This window comes from Cololabis saira, chromosome 15, assembly GCF_033807715.1.
Source record: "Cololabis saira isolate AMF1-May2022 chromosome 15, fColSai1.1, whole genome shotgun sequence".
NCBI lineage: Eukaryota > Metazoa > Chordata > Actinopteri > Beloniformes > Belonidae > Cololabis > Cololabis saira.
The window spans coordinates 13,500,177-13,526,287 of NC_084601.1; the positions used below are offsets into that span (position 1 = coordinate 13,500,177).

The 26,111-nt window shown below is 42.5% G+C and overlaps 1 protein-coding gene across 5 annotated transcripts; it reads right to left on the minus strand.

Annotated features, from left to right (window-relative positions):
* Positions 1-9,807: 9,807 nt before the first annotated feature.
* cspg5b (chondroitin sulfate proteoglycan 5b) lies at positions 9,808-25,687 on the minus strand. 5 transcript variants are annotated; one of them, XM_061742640.1, is made up of 8 exons: positions 25,340-25,687; positions 20,211-20,579; positions 19,814-20,135; positions 18,471-18,659; positions 17,323-17,485; positions 16,935-16,997; positions 13,165-13,323; positions 9,808-10,902 (listed from the first exon to the last, which is right to left on the minus strand). In XM_061742640.1, exons 1-8 carry the CDS (start codon positions 25,416-25,418, stop codon positions 10,306-10,308), a joined length of 1,941 nt encoding a protein of 646 aa, XP_061598624.1. In that variant the 5' UTR covers positions 25,419-25,687; the 3' UTR covers positions 9,808-10,305. The 5 variants fall into 5 exon arrangements, with proteins under 5 accessions (XP_061598624.1, XP_061598626.1, XP_061598622.1 ...); XM_061742642.1 differs by having other exon boundaries at positions 17,407-17,485; positions 19,814-20,579; XM_061742638.1 differs by having other exon boundaries at positions 19,814-20,579.
* Between the last annotated feature and the right edge of the window lie 424 nt (positions 25,688-26,111).

Here is a 26,111-nt window from a genome sequence, read left to right on the forward strand (position 1 = left end):
ATTGGCTTGAAATTGTTTGTTTGTGTGTGTGTGTGTGTGTGTGAGAGAGAGCTGGAGATACAGCACCACGCCTGCCTATTTGATCAAAACGGTTATTGCTGTCCCTTTCCCCTTGAAACCATGGTAACCGTAGCAGTGATGATGTCACTAGAGGATCCCCAAGCAGAGAGAATAGGGAGGGGAAAAAAGACAATGAAACAAAACAGACATGAAGGAGAAATGTGCAATATCTATTCCGGATAAAGGGAGGGGGGGTGAATAATACAATAAGTAAAGGAGTGGGACGAATGCAGACAGCGGAAGGAAGTGATAGGAGGAGGAGGAGGAGGAGGGTAATAAATTGGGTATAAGGCATGGAGGCAAATACAAAGAAGTATAGAGATGGTGAAGGTGTGAAGGGCAGTTTAAGAGGGCAAAGGGGGTGAAGCAGGGATGAAGGCTGACTAAGGTTGACATTTGTGTATAAAGGGACAAATGAGGACATTAATGTTGCAGGAGGAACCGCTGTGCTGCTGTGCGCTCAAGTCGGTGTGTGTTTATACTCAGCGGTATTTAAATGAGTCTCAGTTTGGAGGAGGCGTGTGGGGGGGGGGCTCTTCCCTTTTGGCAATTTGTGTGCGCCCCTGTTTTCCGGGCAACAAGAATCATGTCCTGTTGGCTTGTTTCGGTGTTTGAGCAGCTGAGCAGAAAGGGAAGAGGAAGATCATCAATCCTGGTCAGTTCACTGTGATTACTGAGTACCAACTTGCTGTGTAAGGCTGTTAACTTGTCATGTATGCGACTGTGTATCATTAGGTTTCCACCCCCACCCCCATCGATCCGACAATAAATTTGCGGTGATCAATAGTTGCGTCTCAGCATCTCCACACTATAACAGCGCTTTCAGTGCGAGTCTCATTAAGCTAATGAGTTTGCCCTGAAACTATTTTTGTTTTTCTTTTTTTATTAGTGCAGCATCACTGGTGAGAGAAGAAGGGGATTTCACACATATTGGAGACATTTGCACCTCCACTTCTTCCATTATTATAGGTTTTCACTGATTTGGAGTTATTAAGTTGTAGAGCCAGTCGAGGCTGATCAAATACAAACACCATATTTATTGTTGCAGATGGAAGGTATTCTAGAGATGCGTTTGAAACAAAGGTTTTGGTGACTTGGTAACCATAAATACATTCTGCTTATCTGTCCCTGGATTATTGATTATTCGATTATTCTGGTTAAATTGGGGAATAGATACTGTAATAGATATTATTTCTGTTGGATCAAAATTCAAAGTTATCCACACACGTTTTATGAATGATTTGATGCCATTTAACTGACTTTGGATAATGTCCCCATGAGAGGATGCAGATAGGAGCCCTGACAGCAGATGAATGCAGCATTCTGCTGCCGTTAATGGGGTCAACTCCTAAAAAAAAAAAAACAACCTTGAAGAAATCGATATCAGGTCAAGTGCAACACTTGAATATTTTCCCCTCCGCCTCCCTTTTATTGGGGATCTGAAGTCAAATAAATGCTCTCTTCAAAGCAACTTCAGAAAACGAATTTTATCTCAAACACCAGAGTTGTTGCTTCATTGATGTTTCAAAGAGCGTTTGTGTGAAACTGCTTATGTCCTTATGTGGACTCGAAGGACTTTATTCCAGACTCTGTGTGACCAAAAGCTCACACATCACGTTTTTATCCACATTTCTCCTCTTTCATACTCAAATACACTTGCGACTGAATATGTCAAATAAATAACAATTTTCACTTGAGAACGGTCCAAGTCTTGGCTGCATCGGAGCGTTCCTGGAAGTTATTTGGAGCGCCTGAGAAGAGGTTGGCCTCAGATTTTGACTGGGTGTCTGACATATTGGATCTACTGCTCTACTTTTGCTGGCTCAACACAAGAGACATTAGATTTCTGTTAGTAAAGGGGACACAGGAGTGCACACGCGCACTGCTGCACTCTCAAATTGAGTGTGTCTACGTCTGACAGATAAGTGCTTCTTTTATTACTTAAACATTTTCCATCCAGGGTTGGTCGATGCTTAAAAGTTATGGTCTTGATTATTTACAGTTTATAAGATCAGAAAAGGGTGAGAGGGTATGGACCATTTTTACATTTACTTTTAACTGTAATTTCATTGCAAACAGTTCAGGTTCATGAAATATGATTTTCTTCCTCTTTTTTTGTCTTTTACTTAATTTATTTTGTTTATAAATGTCAATTAGTGTATTTTTGACTTTGCATAAAGTCTCAGACAAAAATAGTATTGGGGCAATTAAGGATGAATAAAGTGAAAAACAAAAAGTTATTTTAAACATTATCCCAGGTAGTGATTTATAATGCTGATTTGGTGCAAAAGCCTTATCAATAAAAGTCTTTGACTTTTATTGATAAGGCTACAAACAAAGACTACAAACACCTACAAATCTGTGAGAAAATCATGGAGATGTTTTAAACCAGTGGCCCTGGAAGTAAAATTGGAAGGGATTTTCCTTTCTTCTATTGTACAAAACATCATTAATCACTTCCGCAAATTTGTGTGCAGTCTCACCTGTGTCCTCCAATCCATCACTCAGACGTCACTGCATCATTCATCACTAGCTGAAATGACCACATTAGTAGGAGATAACTTTGGGAAACCTTTCTCAAGTGCTACAATATGGACATACATTCACAAATCCCAAGTAAAACCTGAGTGCAGAAAAAGAAGACTCATAGTTGCCTAACCCCATGTTTCTGGAATCAGAGGCATCATGGGATGGACCACCACGCCGTGCAACGGCAGCTGGAAGTGACCCTGTATAGTGTCTAGCATTTTCCATACTTTTTTTCTCTCTTTTTTTCCTATACGCTTAAAGCTTTCTGATTTAGGTTTGTACACAAACTGCTGCACCGACCTGCATCTCAACACACACACACACACACGCACGCACACAGACTTCTGTCGGCATGTGCCTTGCAATATGAATTATTGAGTGCGTTATTTGAGGGACAGCTGGCTCTTAAACACATTAACTGCCTCAGTCAGACGGCCAGATATACAGTGACAGGAGTGAAAAACGCTAAACGGAGGAGAAGAGGGGAATGAGGGGACGTTAATACAATTTCACACTGACTTGTACCAGCAGGCAATTATATTATAAACTGTTTACATAAGCTTTCAAATCAATTAATGTGCGCGGTAAAAAAGAGTCAATCTTTTTAACCTATAACGGAACATGAAATTATTTTTATGAGCCTTGCTAGATAAAACAGAATGGAATATTGGGAATTGATTGACTAAACGGAGAAGGATGCGGCCCTGCAACTTGTCATGCACAACGACCGGCACTCATTCCCATAAGCCGCTCTGCCGGTGATCCTGCTGCGGCGAGGGCCCTCCCTGTTGGGCACATCTGCGCTTTGGGGGTGTTGAATGTGTGCCTCCCACCTGTGGTGGTAAATTTTGGTTCCTTCCTTCCAGTACTGCTGGGTGAGAGCAGGGTGCAGCCTTTGGGCCTCAGCTTTCCTCTCTGTGGGTGTTCCCATCCTGCCTTCAGAGGTTTTGCCTGCGTGTGCACACTTTGGCTCTAACTTGACCTTACAAAGGCAGCCTTTTCATTGTCTCTCACTTTTATTTTTTTACCCTCATTTAAAGCCCACCAAAGATCTGAGAAATCTCCATGGTAACAAGGATCAGAGAAGGAACGAGTAAGTTATTGTATGAATAGAGAGAGAGGACATTAAAGAAAGGAGGGGGAAAAAAGTGACCTAGGTCTATCATAGCTGCATTTACAGTTTAGATCACAGAGGCCTTTAACTCAGGGGAAAGCAGAGCGCTTCATTACCCCCGTTACAAGTGTTTGCCCTCATTTTTCAGGGCAATGACATGTAAAAGAAGAAGAAGGGAGAGAAAACTGTTTCGTGGGGTTTAAATGAGCCGTGTTGTGACTGGGAGGTAAATGTCAGGGGTTTTCAACCGGAAACCTTCGCCACAAGAATGTGACCACGGGATGTCGAGTAAATCAATACAGAAGCCGAGGGGAGAGGGGAGGGGGCAACGAGAGGGGGTGATGCTGCTGCAGGTGAAAAGGAAAACCATAGCAAAAAAGGGGAGGAGCAGGAAAGTCTTGGGGAGGCAGTTGGAGCAGGATTGTCTTCCTGTCGGTTTCTTGAGAGTTTATATTCATTATCTTTTTGTGGGTGTGCGATCATCTGACGGCAAAGGTTGAACGATAATTACATTTCTGTTGCCCAAAAAAAGATGCAGAACCTGTAGTTAGAATTATATTAACTAGATAAGACTGTTTTCTGGTGATATGTAGTGCATCAGTGAGGCACAAAAACGCCCAACATTAACATCCTCTTATGAGTTCTAATGTTTCAGGACGGGAAAGATGCAAAAGTGGCGTCTGTTGGGACATGGACCCAACTCCAATCGTCTCATTTTTAGACGTGTAGGTTTATTTGATGGCAGTCCCACTCTAGTATGAGAGTATGAGTATCGGTGAGGCCTTGAAGCTGGGGATTGGACGGGCCGATAACGAATGGGACAGTTTCATTACTGCCAGCATGGGTCACAAAAATCTACCCCTCTGATTCAGCAACTTGTGATTTTGGCCTATAATATTTGATATGTATTCCAAGGCCTATAAACACCAGCAGCAGCACCAATCCACCAGCCATACAGCAAGCTCCGGTATTGGGAATGACTGCAGCTTAAAGGCTGATTTTAAAGGAGTGGAAATCATATTCTCATTCTTTTCAGGGGTGGAAATCCTACATGACATTCTCATACAGATGGAGAGACTCAGACTCTTCAGAGCCATCGTAATGAAGAGATTTTCATCTACTGCCGATCGAGACGTGGCGAATCAACGTGAGCTCTTCCAGTTAGACTGCCATGGTCTGAGCCGGTCTTTTTGATATATTTGGTACCCACTGCTTAGCATTTAGCACCCTTATGCATTAACCCAGGGATCCTCAATTCCAGGCCCCCGTGGGCCGGTGTCTTGCACATTTGAGAGGTTTTTCTGCTTTAACGCACCTGATTAGGGTTGACATCGGCATGTCATCAAGGTCTGCACAAGTCTGATAATGACAGTCATTTTTATCCCAGAGTGCTGAAGCAGAGAAACATCTAAAAGGTGCAGGAGACCGGCCCACGAGGACCGGAATTGAAGACGAGGGCATTAACCTGTGATTCAGATTTTTTTTCTTACTTCCTTATTAACCTACTTATTTTTTTATTTTACTTTTCTCTCCATCTACTGGGAGCAGATGTTGGATCTTGTTAAAAAAAAGTGAAATGTATGTTTATTTTCTAATTGAAATAATGGAAAAAAAACAGGATCAGTCATATGAGCTTGTTAAACCTTCAACATTACAGAGTTCTCAAAGTCCTTCAGAGAAATGTATCTGAGTTTACAAAGGGATTGAAAAAGTTTAGCAAAATCATGTGAAGTGAGTTGAGATATGTTATATTGTGTTCAAGTGGGGTCAATTTCAGTATCTGCTAGTTTATCCAGTCTTGGCTGCCTTGAGACATTCAGCCCAAGAGCAGGGTGCTTAATTAAAAGACATATCTCCCAGAAGGCTCAAGTTCCATTACAGGACCTGCTGGTAACTCTTGAAACTGATGCTGCAAGAGTCAAAGAGAGACCATAAAACTGACCTGCATGGGAGGTGTACCAGCTGTCCAAAAGAAAATTGTTGCAGTGCTAGATATTTAAACATACAGGAGGGGTGGGGGCGGTGCACATATACTGTATCCTGTAGCTCTCACTTCACTTCCAACATCAATCTGGTTGCCTACAGCAGAGGTGAAGAGGGCTTTGCTTGCGTTGCTCAAACCGTCAAAAACATCATGACTCTGTGGTTTTTTTTAAACAGTGAAATGTATAAACAGAAATTTAGAATAAAGCCTTGAGATGAACCAACCCTTTCTCTGCACACCCGGAAATACACACAATGTGATGACACTCTGTCGCTCCTGGCTAGAAAGTCATTCAGCCTGACTGACAGAGATGAGCGGGCACAAAGGCAACAGCACAAAGAGAAGGAGAAAGACTGCAAGCGGGGGGTTTCAGATTATTGTGGAGACATAAATACATTAAAAAGCAGGTTTTGAAAACTAGAATCATCGCCTATATCATCTCTGATCATGGCGCGCAACTGTAATATTTTATCAAGATGAGACAGGAATCAAAAAAGTGTTCCATCAAGTATTATTGTCATCATTTATTAGATTTTTGTGCAAGAAAAATTATCAAACCACTGCGTGACGTGTGTTTCCACTCATAAAAATCTCCATATGCAAAGAAAGGCATCACAGGAGATTGTGTGTCTGTGTGTGTGATATCACAACGGCATAGCAATGGGCAGTGGGCGAGTGATACAGGGAGAAATGCATCTGTTTTGGGTCATCAGAGATACTTTACAGCCTCACATAAGAGACAGTAAGGATGCTGCCAAAAGGCAACACCCTCAAGGGGTTCACACACACTCCCAGATACACAATGTATAGATACAGTGTGCATACAAATGGGTTCAACCTGTGAACTGCAGAACAAAAAGTGGGCCTATTCACCCTGGACACACACACACACACACACACACACACACACACACACACACACACACACACACACACACACACATGCTCCCAGCTCTCATCTCCTCTTTAAATATACCAGAGATCTTCAGAGATCAGGCAGATTTCTTCATGATAACAAAATCAGTTATCCCAGCTGCATCATGTTGAATCAGCACACATTCCCTCAGTCGACACGGTGTGAATGCTGATGAGGATGCAGATCAGCAGTTTCAAAGTGCCAGCGGGTTTTATCTGCTGCGACTGCGATGCAACACTGCCCCTCAGTGGTAGACCGAGGAACTGCAGGGAGCGCCTGCGGCCAGGCTGCAGGGCAGGGGGTGCTAGGTTGCGTTCAACAGGAGGTTAACTATACACAAATGGCCCAAGGTTATGTAACTCTATTAAGGATGAATATTATTAATCTATGAAGAAATAAAAATATACACAAAGAACATCTGCAACAATGATTTAAGCCTATTAAAAAAACAACAACAGCAGACTGTAATGCTCTTTTATGAATGTGAGGTGTCACACTGACTGTGTGGTGTCATGGCTGACCTCCTCATAGGATTACTCCAGATGCCTCTTTTGACCTGAACTGTAATCAAGTCCTGCAGTGACAGTAGACTGGCCTGTAGATGCAGCACACCCCGCTAAGATATCAGTGCTGGAGTATGCTGGTGGATTACTGATGAGTGAAGGATCCTCCTCTGAGGTGGACTCCACCTATTATCTTACGTACCTTTATCATCACTCTCTACCTATTTTACACGCTAAACCAAATTACCTAAATTTAATCTACAACCATGCAGATCACTGACTACTTTATGTACGGCAGTTTAATGACACTAATTAATAACGCTACTTTGACAAAACTAGTTGGAAGGGAACAACCAAAGGCACTACATGTCAGCAAAAACAAAAACTTTAGCTGGTGTTAACGTCCTCCATAAGGTTCTCTCGACAGATTTACAGTGAACTCTGTGACACAGAGGTGACCATTAAAGGAGCTTGAGGCAGGATTTATGAAAAAAATGCGTATACGTTTTAATTTTTCTAGTAATAATGTCAGATGAAGCGTTCCCAACCAAAAAGAATGAGCCCTCTAGTGTATCTCTCCGTTGCCTTGAACAGGCTGTGTGCTGCAAAATGTGTTGCAATTCCGGACCGGAATTTCCCGCGCTGTCCTGTGGATGTGACGTCACATGACGCTGCATGCGCGTTCTCCCCGTTCTCCCGTGCCGGCTTCGCTGTTGGCTGCAGTAACCCTGACAGTCGTCGTGGCGCTAATGAGTCTCATTTCTTATTCTTGCCTCAAGCTCCTTTAAAAGCATTATTTAGACATTCAGCCCAGCTCAGCTGGGTCCTCGTGTGGTTTACGTGGATCAGTGTACAAACACAGTGCAGGAGAACCAGGACAGAGGCCAACAATAGTTTTCATCAGACACTGAACTATTTATGTGCATGGACAATCCAAAGTGAAACTTTTTAACAAGGTGTCTCCTGTACCTGTGCAGGGAAAAAAAATAAAAAATTGTTCGATCGCCAGTTTGAAAATGCTGGTTTTTCTACTGAGGATATGCTGCGAGAAGGACAGGGGAGCTCTGAAGATGCACAGAGTGGCACTTAGAATCCCAGAACCCGCCTTTAGAAACCTCTGTTACCATTTCCCCGTAAGGACAGAGAACAGCAGGTAGATTAATTTGACCTTCCCCTCATCCATCTGGAACCCGAAGGTGCTTTTTACAGGAAATGAAATAATAAAATCAGCTAACAGGAGAGCTGAGCTGCTGCTGCAGGCTCCAGCTGCTGCGGGCTGCAGCTGTTAACCTGCTAAAAGAGGTGACTTCATTTAATTTGAGTCGTCTGAGAAAAGAGAAACACGTGGTGCTGGTGTTGCAGCTGTAGAGTTAGTTAGAAGTTTACAGAAGATGAATGTGAATACTGGATGGGCAGGAAACGTCACACCACTTGTTTTCTGCTGGATGATGTTAGGGATGAAACTGCTGTGCTGATACAGTTTTAGAACATTGGTAGGCATTTTCATTAACTGAATTCTATTCTATTCTAGATTATGTTATTTCCCATTCGAACTTTTATTGAATTTGTGTAAGCTTGTATGTTAAGCAACAGCAGCAGTACTTGTACAGGCTAATTACTGTAACAATGCACCTTTCAATAACCATGTCTACCTCATACTGCTGCATCTTTCACTTTCTTTAAAATTGTATATATGTTAATAAGAGCTGTCATTTGTCTATTTACTGTACAGTGAGCGAAAATAACCGAGTCAAATTCCCTGTCTTGTTTGACCTGACTTAGCCAAATAAACATGATTCTGATTCTGATTCTGATTTTAATTGTGTAGCATATGAGTCTAGTTTTAGCCCCGTTTTATAGGATAATATAATACAGTCGTTTTTTTTGCACTCATGTTTACCACATAATAATTATATATCTTACTGAGCATTGTCAAATATGAGGATATTCAAAGAGCAGTCTTATTAATGCAATTATAATGAATTGCTGGACTGGTGGATTTAATTGCTTTACTGTGACTTGTGGTATTGTGTTTGGAAACCTATAAAGATTTGCTTAATCAGTTAGATTTTATTTAGCTATATTTATGTCAGTATAACTTTAGGCACCCATGTAAAAGATAAAACTCAAGAACAGATGAAGGGTCTCTTTTGTTGTCAAGTCAAGAATCGTGACATCTGGCCTGCTCAAACAGCAACCAAATAAATATTCAATTAGGTCTGCACTGCAACTGGTTTCATTGCAGCGAGTTCAAAAACGTTTTACAACAGTAATTTTTCTTCTGTGTGACTTTTAGTATAAACCTTCAAACTCTAGAAGGTTTTCCTCCTTTTTATTTTGCACCATATGCACATGATAAATGTTTACTGATAAAGTCCTTCAGGTCTGGAACATCCCTTCCACTGGAGAGAAACATCAGTTTAATAAATTCAAGTTGAAACAGAAAAAAAACTGTTAAATTATTAGTATTCCTCCACCTATCCATCCCAGAAATAATTTCACTTGTGATATTAAAAAACAACACCCACTTAGAAGTCTTCTGAGGGTATTAAAGTTGTAATACTGTCAGAGCCCAGGAGGGTAGAGCAGAGTCCCTCGTATTGGCTCAGCATGCTCCAGCAGCTGCTTCTCCTTTTGCCTTCAGAACACAGTACTGCACGTTTTCTTTGATCTATTTATTGAGGATTAGAAACATCAAAAAATATACTTTAAAAGCCTATTAAAACATGAAACATTTATAAAGACTGAATAGCAAAAGATTCATATAAAACACTGATAACACTGAGAAAACCTTTATGAACAGTATCTTCAGCAGCTGCTGACATTGGCACCGTGCTAGAAGAGATGTAGTTTATCTGAAGCTTTCAGACACCTGAGCTTTGAATGGTTGTTATTTATACATTGGTGTGAACATATGGCTGCAGCGAACGGATCCATGAATGAATATGAGTGTTAATGTCGTGTGTTAAGATGTTCCGGTTTATGTTTTCTGGACTAGGATTAAGTGCTGTCCTTATCATTCAAGTTTTAAAGTGGGAGGCCAGGGTACGAAAAATGAATAGGTGGACCACAGACCTATAAATCATAAGTTAAAAATAATAATAAAAAATATATATTAAAAAGGGCCACAATGGACAAAACACTGGATGTTTGTGCGTGTGAATGCGCATTTGCTGGGATGGACTCAGTCAAAGGCTGGTCAGGAAAGTGGCGGCAGTGACCGGGTGCTGATGTACTTCCCCCCGGATGGTGACGGAGGAGGCTGGGGGAGGTGGGGGGATGAGGGAGATGGGCGCAGGTGTCCACTCTGGCAGTCCTTCCAATTCTCAGGGTACCCAGAGCTGCAAGCCCGACTTCTTTGTCCACATAGCTGAGGTGGAGTGGACGAGCAGGAGTGCATGCATTTGTAGTGGGAGGGGGAGTGGGGGGAGGAAGGATGACGAGTAGGTGAGGAATAACAGCCAGGTGCCGAATGGCGACTGGGTGACGGATGGCGACTGGGTGAGGAATGGCGGCCAGGTGAAGAGTGCCTGCCGGACAAAGGTTCACGGTTACAGTGTGGGTACTCCTTGGCGTGTTTGGGTGATTTAGGCACCTTGGGGGACTTGGGTGTTTTAGGCGATCTAGGAATGGGATGAGAGGTTGAGTGAGATGGAGGGCCTTGGGTGGGAGAGGCGGGGTCTCCGTTGTTGGCAACCTTGTAGAGGAAGACATCGTACTGAAGGGGCTGGCTGTTGTCCGAGTGGAGCTTGGCCTCTTTGGGTAGAAGCACCTCCAGGCCAATAGTGACTCCATCCTGATGTAGAAACATGGTAAGTAGAGAAGGATGCAACAATGTAGGGAGATCCACAAAGACAAAATGAGGAAATAAAATTACAAAGACAAAAACAGGTGTGGATGAAACATGAGACAGTGGTCTCTGGGGTACAGACATGAGAACAGATATTTGGCCTCTCATTATATAAACTGTTTAGGCTAAAAACCTCACTTGGAGTACTGACTCTTTACTCTAAGTTTCATCCCAGCATTTATACTTACTCTTCTCTCATTTAAGATTCTCACCGGTTCAAAATGAAAATAAGAGCTGCATACAGCTGCAAGTTAAGTTAAATATTTTTATTTCCATCTGGAATTTTCACTTGGATTTGTTTCAGACTGATAAAATAGGACGATGTACTGTGAGTTATCTGAAGGTGGCAGTGTAGGTTACATTACTCATAGCTGGAAGAAACATCACCTCAAAGATGGAACAAATGAAATCAATCGCTTCAGCTAGGAGAAAATTGGACAGAGATTTCTAAAATAACTTCATCCATCACATGTATGCTGTAAGTTTTTTTTGCTTTTTTAATGTCTGCTATTATATGACACTGTTCCTACTTTAGAAGTGGAAAACATCTCATTTATATGATCAAACCTTTAAAAAAGGGGGAAGTTTCCATCAACCTGTGTACTGTAATACAAGTTATAATGTGTGTATCTGTGTTTAAAAAAACAAACTGATAAACAACCCCTGGCTGTTATATTTTATCCCTCTAATGACATGGCTTTTCCCACCTTTGAGTAGGCTTATTGGTTCATTTTACTATTTAGTAGTAAATACTTAGCATTACATTTCAATAGGTTAAGTAAAAAGGTTGCTGGTGTATGAAGTAGAAATGATTTGTTGGACTTTCATATAAAAGATTTGAGTTTGTTTGACACTTGTCAATTCATGGTTGGTTTCACAGTCTGCATTCTCAATTTATTAGTGATCAAGAGGATAATAAAACATCCTCTCATCTATCTACAAGTGACGTTTGCTCAATCTTGTGCATAGTAATGTCTGTGATAGTGTCCAAAGATAATCAAAAAATGTCATACAGAACAAGTATTATTTCAAATTACACTATTTTCTCCTCAATAATACTGGCTGCCTGGGTAAAGCATCATCTGAAATTAATTGAAATGTTCTGATAGAGGGATTTAAAAACAATTAAAATGTTCAAATTGCTGTGAAGACTCTTCAAAGCTCTCATTGTAGTTTCCAATCATCTTAAGAGCTGTCCATGGTTCTGAATGGTCTAACAGCGTGTGTGGTTTAATCTCTGAGCAGCAGCCTACTGTAGCACAAAAGCAAAGTTAGCCATGCGTTCTCCTTTTTATTAGCATGACAGCATTTGGCACTAGTGAGCTTCATCATGAGCCGACATGCAGAAGAAGAAAGAGCCAGAGAGAAAGAGATAGTCTGCAGGGAAAATGGAGCTAATAGCAACAAACAGGGACAAGCAGGATAAAATTAAAAAGATTTATTCCAACAACCGTGAACTGTAATTCTTCATGTATACCAAAAAAAGTACAAAAGAATCTCAAGTACATTAAAGTATAATAAAACACATTGAATACCAAGACACAGCGTGTTTAATATATGCGTATAGATTCAAATATCAACTCCAAGCAATTACTTTAACTTCATGTAATCTAGACATATCCACTTATTAGCAATGTCAAACATGAATAATTAGCAAATACAGCGTCACTTCAATTTCCACGGAATTCTTTTTCAAATATTACGTTTTCAGACACTTTTCTCGCTGATAACATCAAAGCATGCGGGCAGAAAGAGACAGAAAGGCGGGGAAGGCAGGAGCTGAGAGGAAGGGTCTGGGAATCAGGAAAGGAGACAATGAAGGAGGTCATTGGTCAGAGACCAAGGCAGGGCATCAGTAGAGAGGAAAGTCAGTCAGGAGTTAAACCAAGCAATAGATTTTAGTCCAGCGTTAGAAGCAGATAGAAGAAGGATAGGAGGCAGCGGCGCCACTATGTAACCAGCATAAGCATGGCAGCCTTGTAAACAGAACTATTGTGCTTCTCAATGTGTAGCTTAAAATTCACATTGTGCTCACTTTTGACGTTAGGTCTTACTCAACTGCTGGAAATTTACAGTATGCACTTCACAAGGTATAAATGGTGTCAGCCTAGGAGCTTCGTGTGCGCCAGAAATATTTTGGTCTGATTCTCCAGCTGCATACTTCATCATGCGGTAACATTACACCAGGTTGTTCTGGAGCATGTTTACCTCGGCATTTTCCTCCGTGTTGTTGGGCGTGTGGCCGTGGACGACGGAGGCAGGGCGGTTGTTCTCATGCTTGGGAGAATGGGAGTTGAGGATATTCATAGAGCCGTCTTCCTTGGGCTGAGGGGACTTTGCTTGGTTGTCCTTTTTCTGTGGCTCATCCTGCAGACAGAGTTAGTGATTCTTCACACATGCTGGTACATAGAAAAACACATCACATCAAGACATCCGCACCTGCAGGTTATTCACATTCGAAATACATCAGTTCCTCATGTTTCAATATAGGGTGACAGTTTGTATCTGCATTGGTGTCTTTGCGTAAGTTTAAATCACTCAAATGCTCTATTAGATTTACTGCAGATTCACTTTACTCTTCTGGCTTGCAACCATTAAATGTCCAATGCAATACTGTGTGTCAGCTTATACAAATGATTTTGATTCCTCTACAAACTTGAATAGGCAACATCAAAGCAACATTTAGAATACTTAAACTTAAAATCAGAGATTTAGGGGGGCATACCGCCTTTGGCCTATCCTGTGTTCACATTTCAGCTGGCAGAGTTAGCAGAGGAGGTTATGCTTATTTGTTGCTTGTTTGCACATTGAAGTGTGAACTTCAAGTGAACTGCACTCAGCTCAAATATACCACACCAGAGTTCATTTTAATCAAAGTAGACCTGTCAAGCAGGAGCACATCCTTAAAACTAACCATAAGGTTAAAAAAGACGAGCTAAGAATGTGCTGCTCATTGTTGTCAAGAGCAATATACATGACTGTCTGATAGATAAATGACCCTTTGAATTATACTGTGGAACTAAAGTACATTGTTAAAAACAGATAAAACCCAAAAGGTTTGTTACGTATTCTGAACTACAGTTCTCCCTTTACTTTACAAGCACAATACATTCTGGGTCAATGATGACATCACATAACAGCGCTTAACAGTCACTGTTTCAATAATGTTGCAGCTTTAACCTGGTTTCTGTAAAGACATAGATTCAGTGTGTCATATTGATGTTTTCTGTTATACTTACTAACAGAAGGCAACAAGAGACAAAAAGCTTTTTTCCACTGCTATCTTTGGTAAAATAAGGAGCAAAGAAAGCTCCCTCAAGACTCTTGACTGTGTTCACTCAGTCTTCCCAGATCCACTTGATACATTTGACATCTAAAACTAACGAGGAAGAGCTGAGGGATGTAAGCTGTTGTACTACGAGCCTGAGACAAGATGCCATGTCCTATATTATATCAGACTCTGTTCCTAAGTGCCACCATTTGATAAACAACTTCTTCTGTCTGGGTTTTTGCACTAACAAGACGTATATAGCACTTCTTACCAATGTTGTGTAGGGGGAAGAAATGTTGTCACTGAGGACCCTCCACCTCGACTCTTATGTTGTTAATTTCCACAGAATTGTCAGTTGTATATTATCAACAGTGTTTATTCAGTGACACAAAGATTTTAAAGTACTGTACATAATTTGGATTTGAATATAACAGAGTCAAGACTCTTTGCTCTAATCGGTGTGTAAATGTGCTCTGTCAGAGCCAGCCGCCGTTCGGCTCGCGACATTGCTCGGAGCGTTAAAATCAGCTGTTACATAAACACAACAGACTCTTCCTTGCTCTCCCGCTCCCACCTCTCTGATCCTCCTCTTGCTTGGTGTACATTTACAGAGAAATCTTGTTTTCTCTTCAATGCAGGCTTGAGTCTGGGATCAAAGTGAGGCCAAACGGAAGTCATATTTATCTCACTTTGAGATGAATATGAATGTTAATCACATTTACAGTATAATGCCAATCTTAATCTAATAAATTTATAAATCACATTGTTGTGGCACCTTCTTTCCTCTTCATCTTTTGCAAGTGGAAATAACCTCATATAAGGCAGTTTCTACTAACGGAATTGAAAAACTTGAAAAGTATTACCGTATTTTCCGCACTATAAGGCACACCTAAAAGCCTTTAATTTTCTCAAAGACCGGCAGTGCGCCTTATAATGCAGTGCGCCTTTATATATGATCATTACGATAATTTCTGTTACTGTAGTCAGGGGGATTGTGGGTAATGTAGTTGGTGTCGCCAAAGTAATGGCGCTAAAAACGTCAGGAATCGTTACAGACGTTCAAGACAACAGCAGCGACGCTGACTCGCATAATGGCGACTTTGACGAGACGGAGCAAAGCTGGTTTTTATTTTGTTAATAAAATTTGACATACGGTACTTTTCTTCTTGGTTTTTTTTTTGCATTTGCATTTGCTCTAGGATTTTGTAGCATTTCCTGTAACGCAGCTCCATCAGGTAGATACGTAACTCAACCCCAGCCACTATAGTACGGTATTTTACCATATATTTAGTGTGCCTTATAATGTGGTGCGCCTTATATATGGAACAGGTTTTTAAACACGTGATTCATTGAAGGTGCGCCTTATAGTGTGGGAAATACGGTATATGTGTCCTTTAAAAGGTCAGTATAGGAACTGATTTTGGACGCATATATTCAGGCCTTAACCTGATCAACTATCATACCTCTGTATTCTAAAATAAAAATACTACTATGGCATTTAGAAAACTGCACTGCAGGGACTTTTAACCTCTAGACCTGACATTTAGATCATCAGATACTCACAAAAACTCATCCATGACTGCTGCAGGGAAATGCCAGCACTACTCTGAGAGTGGAAGCTAATGTCACATTAAAGAAGTCACAATTTGTTCCCGTCACTTTGTTCAGCAAAGTGTTGCTAATGGATTGAGAATGAGGGTAATTTTCAAAATCCATCAGGATGTATTCGTGTCTGCAGATGTGTGTTAAACGCACGCCCACATCGGTCAGAGAGACACGTTTCTAACGCTGCCTTACTACTGTGTTGGTGTGTGTTGCTTTGTAAATGTCCACGCCATTCATGTATTGTTGTGTCGCACACTTCTCAAGGTCATAGACACAGCAGGCAGTATATGGGGCGCCATCGATCAGTCACATGGCTACAGTTGGCCACAACTCACTAAGCGCACTTCCATGTGAGGAGAAATAGACCCAAAAGTTTAAATTCATTGTCTTGTTGATGATCTCATAAAACGTGTACTTCACACCGTTCATCTGCTTTTGTATCCGGCTCTGTTAAAAAGAATCCCGACAATTTTAGTACAGTAGTTTAACCATGTTTCATTGACCTTACGTAGTGTTTTAGCTTATTAACCCAGAGGGCCTGTGTTATTGATGGACACAAATGGGGCCACACATAAACCCCCCATACACTGGAATGGGAACAGCAACTAATGCATTCATATTTGGACATGCTTACATGCTTTAAGAGAATGCAATGCACTTCATAGCAGCAATATGTGCACAAGCTATGAAGGAAAGCCGGGTAGAGTGCTGCACAGGGACCTAAAATGGCCGTTTGTGCTGCATCGGGAGCCAACACGGGAACAAAATGGAGGGCTAAGTTGCCTCACTGAGCTTCTCAGGAAGCTGCCGAGGCACAGGTGAGAGAGGCAGCGGATGAGGGAGCCTGCAATTTATCCACACTGCGGTGGCTGCGTAACATATCTGAACAAATGGCTGCAGGAAGCCTCGGAGGAGGTGATCAATCATTTCACCTGGAGTGGGCATGGACGAGGAGCAGGAAGGAGATAGTGGAAATGAGGTTTTTCATTAAAAATAGAGGGCTAGAATTTGCCTTCTCTACAATTTGCACATTGGGCAAGCTTAAAGCAACACCGGGGAGGGAAACTGCTGCAAGCAATGCGAAACAACTCCACGTGCTTACCTGCAAGTGGTTATAAGGATATCTGGGTTTATACTCCCAGGTATAGCTGGTTGTTGATGGCCTCTGAGGGGATTGATGAGTATAAAAGCCATTAAACATGGGCACACTGTACAAATTCAACTGTAAATGGAGTCTTCTGATATAACAGTTGTCTGTGTATTTGCAGTTAGTTGGGTGTACTACACATTTAATCGCAGAGAGACAGCACAGACCTGACTACAGACCAAAACAGGTAACATTACATAAATCACGACTTAGGCTGGCGGGGAGACATGGGAGAGAACGTAATGAGAAAAATAAAGGATAAACAGAACAAAGCAAAGAGAAATAAAAAAATCAGCAGGAATGAGGACAGAGAAGTGCAAACATGAGGAGAGTAGGGGCATACCTGACAGATAATGTTGTCATAGTACGCCAGGTTGTGAGTATGAGCTTGGGGAGCAGGCGGGGGGGTATCACACAATTTCCTTACGTTTGGCTGAGAGCCATCGGCTGTTGTTGAAACAGACATGCCATCCGTCTGTGGCTCGGTGCTCTGAGGCCGGTATTTACTGCAGGAATGCAGAAAGGACATATGTGCAACATAAATATTTGTGTCTTCCGCCCCCCTTAACTTAACTAACGAATGACAGTAAAATAGAATAACTCAATCAACTCCAAAGGGAGTTCGATCAATCGTGCTTTCTTTTAAAAAGGACTGATCTCTTATCTCCTCTTCAGTACCTTTTTTGGCTCACACCAAAAAAAAGTTGTGGCCAGCATCCAGTCACACGCACCCAGTACTCGAGTTGTAAAAAAAAATCAGGGGGGATGGTGGATTTTATCAAATGGGGACAGATAATTTGTGCTGATTACAAATAATATAATATATTACAAATAATAGCACTGACCAAAACAGAAACACTGCAGGAATGACATAGCAGCAGTTAAATGCAGCCTTCTGTAAGCTTTAAATATCCACTGGACTTACATCAAATACATCAAAACACAAAAATAAAAACAGTTTTCTGAACTTATCAATATGATTCTGTCCTTCACAGGATAAGTCAAATGGATCACAACAAAAACTCAAAATCTTAACAAGAATATTTGTCTTATTTATAGTTAAAATGTCTCAATTTAGAAAAAAAAAAAATCTCATTACACTTAAAACAAGACTCATCACTGGAGAAAACAACAATTTTCACCTGTTTCAAGTAGATTTTCACTTAAAATAAGTAGAAAAATCTGCCAGTGGAACAAGATCTTTTTGCTTGTAATAAGAAGATAAATCTTGTCCCACTGGCAGATTTTTCTACTTATTTCAAGTGAAAATTTACTTGAAACAGGTGAAAATTTTCACATTTTTCTGGTGTTATTTTTCTGGTGATGACTCTAAATATTGAAATAGCAGTAAAACCACATTCATTGATGAAATGACATAAGGGATGGAAGGGGGGGAAGGCAGTTTTACAGGGGGGATGATTTGGACCGTTTTTATTTCAGGAGGGGATGCCATCCCCCCTCATCCCCCCTCAACTCCAGTACTGCACGCACCTGCGTTTGCGGAGGCGCCTGTTCTCGTTCTTGAGGCGGTACAGTCTCTTGGCAAAGAACACGACGATCATGAAGAGCAGCAGGGTCACAAACGAGGCCACGCCCACCACCACGCACAACACCTGGAACTCGGTGACGGCCCATTCACAGCGCATGCCCTTGTTCCAGATATAGTCCTGCACGTTGCACCTGGATGGAGAGCAGCAGAAGAAACAAAGACCAAAGTGTGACCAAGCATGAACTTCTAGCGTCTTATTACCACTGTCAGATTGCGGGCAGATATTCAGACTTGCTGAATTAAAAAAACAAAGCTAAGAGGTTTATCCAAGTGTTTGTGCCTTCTGCTCAAGCGGATTTGCAACATTTATAGCTACAACATGTTTGACAGAGTAAAGAGCATAAAATGGTACTTGGAGCCGATAACATTGTGTCCAAAGATCTGTCCAGCAAAGCGGGGATTTTGCCTGCAGCCTAGCTCTTAATGAGATCACAGGATCAGAACACTTGCGCGCATCTGTGATTTTTTGTGTATTTTTTTTTTTTCTTCATTTAACTGTTCATTCTATGCAATTGCATGCAGGTGCTGGGATCGTTTTTTGAGTACATGTAATTATGTGTGAGTTTGTGTGTATGTGTGGGATATTAACCAGCAGGTATGCTGGGATGGAACTGTCTACATCCAAACTTACAGGGAAGCTGCAGGATTGGACAGATGGTTGCAAGTAAGTGGTGCAGTTTTGTGTGTGTGTGTGTGTGTGTGTGTGTGTGTGTGTGTGTGTGTGTGTGTGTGCGTGCGTGCGTGCGTGCGTGCGTGTGTGTGTGTGTGTGCGTGCGTGCGTGCGTGCGTGCGTGTGTGTAGGTTTCTGTTGCCCTCAATGACTTTACTATATTGTGATCTTTCTCATACTTTCTAAATGTGCATCTGTCTGTCAGCTGCCAGCAGATGCACTAACACTTCATCCGCCACCTCCAAAAAAGCCCTAATCCACCGAGGACCCTGCTGTGATCTAGACGACCCCTAACAATAGTCTAAGCCTGCCTTCTGTCTGTGTTTTCAGTGGGTTTTTTTTTTGCTTGTCTGTAGTGTCCTAAATCTTTGCTTTTATGTTGGAAGCTGAACACGTTTAAAATGGCCACAACAAGACAAATTAAAAAGGGAAATTGTTTTGCTGCCAACCATCCTCACCTGTCAATCATGTGCTGCACGCACAGACCCGAGTGCTGCTTGTTCACTAAAAAGTCACCCTTATAAAAAGACAACTGTTTAATCTTTATTACAATGTGTGACAACTGGCAGACCAGTCGACCACTTTTCGAGAAAGAAAAAGGATTACGCCTCCCACCTGCAGAAGGCTCCCATCCCTGGCACGACGGTGCACACGCCCCCGTTGAAGCAGAAATTGGGTTCAACGTCACACTGGGAAACACACACTCCAGGTCCAGAAAGCATGAAGCCCAGCCTGCAGCCATCGGCACCCATGGCACCACCTATGCCTAACCCCTCGTCCTGGTCTGGCTTTACCATGGGGGGGACCGGTAGAGACCGCCCACTGTCCATGTTTGGCCTCATCTCGTTTGGAAGTACCGGAGAGCCAGTCAGGAGCGGATTCTCGTCCTCCATATCAACTGGAGGTGAAATGGTGGGCTCAGGTTCTGGGGTCGTATCTAATGCAGAGAGGTCATTGTCAGGAGACATGTAATCATAAAAATCAGACAGCGTCCATGTGGTAGGATCTCCACCTTTCTGCTTCTGGGGCTTGGGGACTTTTGCCCAGTCCACGGCAAAATCAGACGGCACAATATCTGGCGCGGGACTGTGAAACTCCACGGTGATGACGTCATCGGATAAGGGGTTTCCAGGCTGATCTGGTCCCGCACCCCCGGCGGTGAGCTCCTCGGCCACGGGTGAGTCGTCTTCTACGACATCTAAGTGGTGGCGTTTGTGAGAATGATGACGTCTGGTGGAGCTGAGGGGGAGTCTCGCTCCAATCCCAATCAGGTGGTCTCTCTCCGCCGAGTCATCACTGAGCACCATCCTGGTGTCCAAGGCCTCGTTGTCAACGGATGAGTGGTTGTGATGATGATGGCGCCTGGCAACTGAATGCCTCCCTGCCAAAGAGACGCAAAACATTTATCGAGCAGTCTCACAAAACATAGATTAAAAAAGATTTGTCACAGAGGCCAAATCCTTGATTGTTATTGTTGTTAAATAAACAAGAAAAATACGTTACACAGACTTTCCATTTGAAAGAAAGACACAAAAAACCGTAGACAGTAAACGCATCACCATAATTTCTTTGTTGAGAAAAGAAAAGTAATTGTCCTTGACAATTTTGATGCACGACGTGCATAAACAATGACAAATGTGCATGTTTGTTGTTATCTGCAAGCAACTGTGACTTTTACAGTTATTTCCTGATATTTTATTTAAACGTTGACAAATGAGGATAACAGTGAGGTATGCATGTATATTTTTGATTAATAGAGACGTTGGCTCTTCTTTATGAACTATTTTCAAGATAAATTCACTGCATTCCTCACCGCAAACTCAGTTGGTTTTCAAAACCTGAGCACCGACTCCAGCATGTACTCAGGTTCTGGTGATGTTGGATTAGGCACAATGGATGACTGAACAGTTTGCTCTACTGACTGAGACCTGGTGAGGATTAGATCAGGATTTAGAGCTATAGGTTAGAGGCTAACTGCTCAGCTCCTCTCGTACACTTGGTAATCTAAAGACGTAGGAGCAAAAAAGACATAAAAGATGGTTAGTAATACGTGGAATTTTCTAACACTCACCAGGCGGCCAATTGGCCAGTCATTATAAATTCATGTCCTGCAACCGGATATCATCAACCCTTTATAGGACTGGAATTTCAAGCCTAGACGGTTATTTTTATCAGAATCTTTCATTGTATGCATGTCCACTGCCAAACACTGTCATTTTTCCAGTTAAGTTTAAAAGCCCACACTGGTACCAAAGAAGGGTCTGCCTGTAACCAAAACCATTCCTGGTCCCGTCACAACAGTCTGTCCCCCACTAAAGCATTTGGACAATAAGAACACTTTTACATACTCATACAGCAATGATGCCACACACCAAGAGGATTCCTAGTTCAACTTTCAGCTGGGTTCTGTCTGTGTGGAGTTTGTATGTTCTGCTTGTGTCTCAGGTTTGCTCTGAGTGTGTTGGTTGTCACGAACGTTAGGTCAACTGGTGGCGAAAAATTGACCGTGGGTCTGTGGGTGTTGATGGTGTGTCTTTTATTTCTGTATAACCCTGTGACAGACTCTTCTCTGAAAAGAGTTCCCCGCTCTTTTACAGTCATTTCCACCTGCACAGAGCTTGCTCAAACTCAAACAATTACAATGTTGCGGGGCAGGGCCAGGCTTTTTGCGTTCATTCATACAGGCCACCATTCAAAACAATCAAAATAACTGCTGAGCTTTTAGTAATACCTTTGATAAACAGTTTTTTGGTGCACATCTAACAGTCATCCACCTGTGTTCCTACTCCACTGCTCACCATTTTGGATTATTTTTGTTGATACTAACCTGGTTGTCACTCTGCCTGTCACATATGTTGTTTCTCTGATTAGTTGTAAGTTTATCTAATGCATCCAGAGACAGTTTCTTCTGTGTCTGTTGGCATTGGACCAAAAAGAAACATCAATGAATCAGGAGGAAATCCGTCGAATAAAGGAAGAATTTGGAGGGCAGGGATGGATGGATGGATGGATGGATGGATGGATGGATGGATGGATGGATGGATGGATGGATGGATGGATGGATGGATGGATGGATGGATGGATGGATGGATGGATGGATGGATGGATGATAATAAGGAAATACTTCTATGTGATCCTATTGAGGACATTTTGGAAAATATTAAAAGAAAGAAAATCTTTTCTCTGAGATTAATGCTGACAGAATTGTCACTTCTTTACACTTTTCCATTGGCCTGGAATGTCTGCACAAATGGCAAAACCCATTCAAATACTTGGCTGGATGGCTTTTTCTTCCACTCCCACCGAGCAAAATCTGTGCCCAATGAGCTCACTGTTTTCAGTGTCTGGCCCTTCATTCAGAGTTAATTCAAAAACCATGTGAGCGTGCTTAGAGTCACTAAGACAAGTGCTGGCTGAGGAGCCACGAGATTCACTTGACACACACACACAACCACGGTGCAGTTGCCATGGTGAGATGTAAAGAGGTGCCATGTTGAAGGAAGGACTGGAGCGAGGGAAAGGAGGACTGAAGTGAGGGAGTTTCTCAGTGGAAACAGAGGATCCAGTGTTACAGCTCCTTCTCTCTTGTTTTTCAATCAATCAGCCAGCCACCAAGTAAGGGTTATAGTCTATAGCAGATCCATCTCTGGTAAAGAAAAACAGAGATGGAAAGATTGCAAATAATTCTTGTTTATGACGGAGCCATGCTCCATGCAGCCAACGTGATTACAACAGATTCAGTCTTTGATTTGAAGGTTCAACCTGCCAATTTGTTTTCTCTTGAGACTAAATTGCTGCATCCTGTTAGCAGCTGGCGGTCTGCAAACCGATTACGAGAGCAAAAGGGAACATGAACAAATATTACAAGAGCAAGGGGATCAAATTAAACGCATGAGGCTTTGCTCAGCTATGTGAGTTCTGTCATTGAACTGGTGTGATTTGGGACTTTAATTGCTGCTCAGCTCTTAACCTCTGGCATGGCACTGAGCATGTAACCATGGTAACAAGTTTTACCTGAGGTCACTGTGATTGGCTGGAGTGCAGACTCCCAGCAGCCTTACAAGTATTAAACAGAGGGGATCAGATAGGAACCTATAGCTTACAATGATGGACAGATACACAACCCTATCATCAATATGCGCTGTGTTGTCGCTTTGACGCTGTCTCTCGTCTTTTTTACATTCACATAGCCAGTCTGTTACAGCCACCCATTAACTTGCATGAATTTCACATTTTTCAACTATTATTAGCATCCTCCGTCTCCTCCTCTCTTTTTGGGTGCGAGAGATACTGATGACATGATCTATTGTGACAGATCATGAGCTTGCTGGGGCTGCAGGGCAGATGGACCTCACAGTTTGAACTCACTCAGACGGTGCACAGACACGCACCCTCACGTGGTCAACCTAAAAATATGGATTCATATTGTTTTCTAATGCCACATAAATGAAGCAAAAATATGACGCCTGTGTACTGGAATGATTTATTGATTGAAATCGGCGAGAGAAGCAGCTGATAATTGACTTTATGACTATATGAATCACAAATTATTTAGTTCAAACATGGTCCTTTACTGGTTTTCATAGCATCAAATGACAGTAACTCTAATTCAGTAAGGGCTGCTTGGATAAATCAAGCAACTGTCCAAGGTGCTAAAAAATTTACAAACTGGACGGGACTTATTAACCATTCAAATGCTTTTAAACTACAATCCACACACAACTCTCTTAGCCTTGCAGGTTTTCTCAGCATTTCTCTTACACACCAATGAAGACATCTGGGGTAATATGGAGTTCAGTGTCATGTCCAAGTCAACTTTGACATGTTGACTGTAAGGCCAGCAGTTGAACCGTAACCTTTTACTTTGCAGATGACTGCTCTGAAGACTGCAGCATGCACAACTCAAACGTGATGAATGAATGTGTTTAACTTACACCAAATAAATCACAAATAAAATGACATAAATGTTTTTGGAAGCCGGGTTTAGCCTGAAAGTGAGGTCATAGAGTTCAAAAAGCCTTTGCAGGCGCCCTTAAAGATATGTGCTAATATATATAAAATCTGCTCCCCTTCACAGATGAGCCATGGATTAATTACACCACATTTATGGTCTATTAATTACATATCCCGCTGGCACGGGGTGTCTGCTGTTTGAGGCGTGAGATAAAGGATGTGTGCCTATTTGCCGGTCAATATGTCACAGTGTTAACGCCTGGTTACACATCCAGGCCGCAGCGAGCCCGGCTGGGGTATGGCTGCCCGTGTCCATGTGAACCCCAGCTCTGCATCCACCAACCACCCTGTTGCTGGGCAGCGGCAGCATCTCAAGATCTCCCAGATTGTGCGTGTGCCACCATGCACGGAACATAGAAAGCAGAGATTGGCTGTGATGGGAGATTTTTGTTCACCCCACCGTGTCCCCCTGGGATGGATGGTAAACGAGACGGCGGAAAGGAAAGGGGTGCGGTGTTGTGCGTCCAGTTCCTCCAGGAATTCGGTGCTATAAGCCCCCGACAAGGGTGCACCTAATCCTGCCATTGTCTGGAGACCGGGAGCCGAACTGTCAAATGTCTTTAATCACCTTGCCATAAGAGTACAACATTGCACTTTCAACATATAAAGTACAGGATCTCATAATATCACCTCAGAGCATCAAACCATGGCATAATTATAAAGGGATTGTCCTCCTTCCACTCTCTGAATGGGTCTATTGGCAGAACCATGGTTCAAATGGCAGGAAAAGCACCGAGAAAGACAGAAAATATGACAGACAGACATGGATTTGTCAGCACAGCAAAGTGATTGATTTTCTTTGAATGTCACTGCATTCCTTCTATAGAAACGAGAACACTGGCCTCATATCCAGAAGCAATGGCTAATCAATTCATATAATAAATGCAAAATTTAAAATGTCGATCAAAACTTAAGTCACCAGAACGCTATAAGCAAAAAAGAGAACATATATATTACAACCGATGTCCAGGTCTCATGACAGTTCCGTTGGACAACCATCATTTTCCATCAATCTCCTCCAACGCAGGTGTGATTTGAATCACGCACAGTGCGCGCTTCTTTGCACGGATATACAGCCACATATTGCCCGCACGCACGCACGCCCGCACGGGTGTGATTGGGCCTTACCGTGAGCAGACAGGGGGGTGATGACCATGGAGATGGTCAGCAGCACCTGCCAGGTCCCCAGGCGACCGTCTAACGCCATAACCGCAGGTTATTCCTCTGACGCGTCGATGCTGAACTGATTCCTTCCTTCCGTCGTCTCAGCCACAATAATCCTCACGGCAGATCCTGCAAAGTTCAGATCCCGTCCGCCTTCGCCATGTCGCTTTGATCCTCGTAATCAAATGTATGTGTGTGTATATATGTGTGTGTGTGTGTGTTAACACTTTAATGGCACGGGTTCGGCTCCATGCCCTCTCCTCCGCTCCCCTTGCGCTCCTGCCGCTCGATCTGCGCGTCGGGATCCGCGGACGGCAGTGCGAGGAGTTGTAGTAGTAATGCCTGATTTATGGTCCTGCGTTAAATTGACGCACAGCCTACGCCGTACGGTACGCGGCGACGCGCACCGTAGCTCTGCGTCGGTGTTAACGCGGAACCATAAATCAGTCTAATGCGCGCGACCGGCTGCAGGGTCTGGGCGCGCTCTCGATCCCATTCCCCACACAGTCTGTGTGTCTTGTATGTTGTGGTTTGTGCGAGATCCCAGCGTCTGTTTTCACTGTACAATATCCGCTATTTCACAGCCCAGATAATGTGTTAGTGACCATTAAGCGTGCGTGTATGTGTGGTTTGTTTTGGTTTTTTATTTTGGATCCCCATTAGCGAACGCCAACTAGTCTTCCTGGGGTCCATGAAAATTAAAATACATTCATATAAAAGCACAATTATACATATA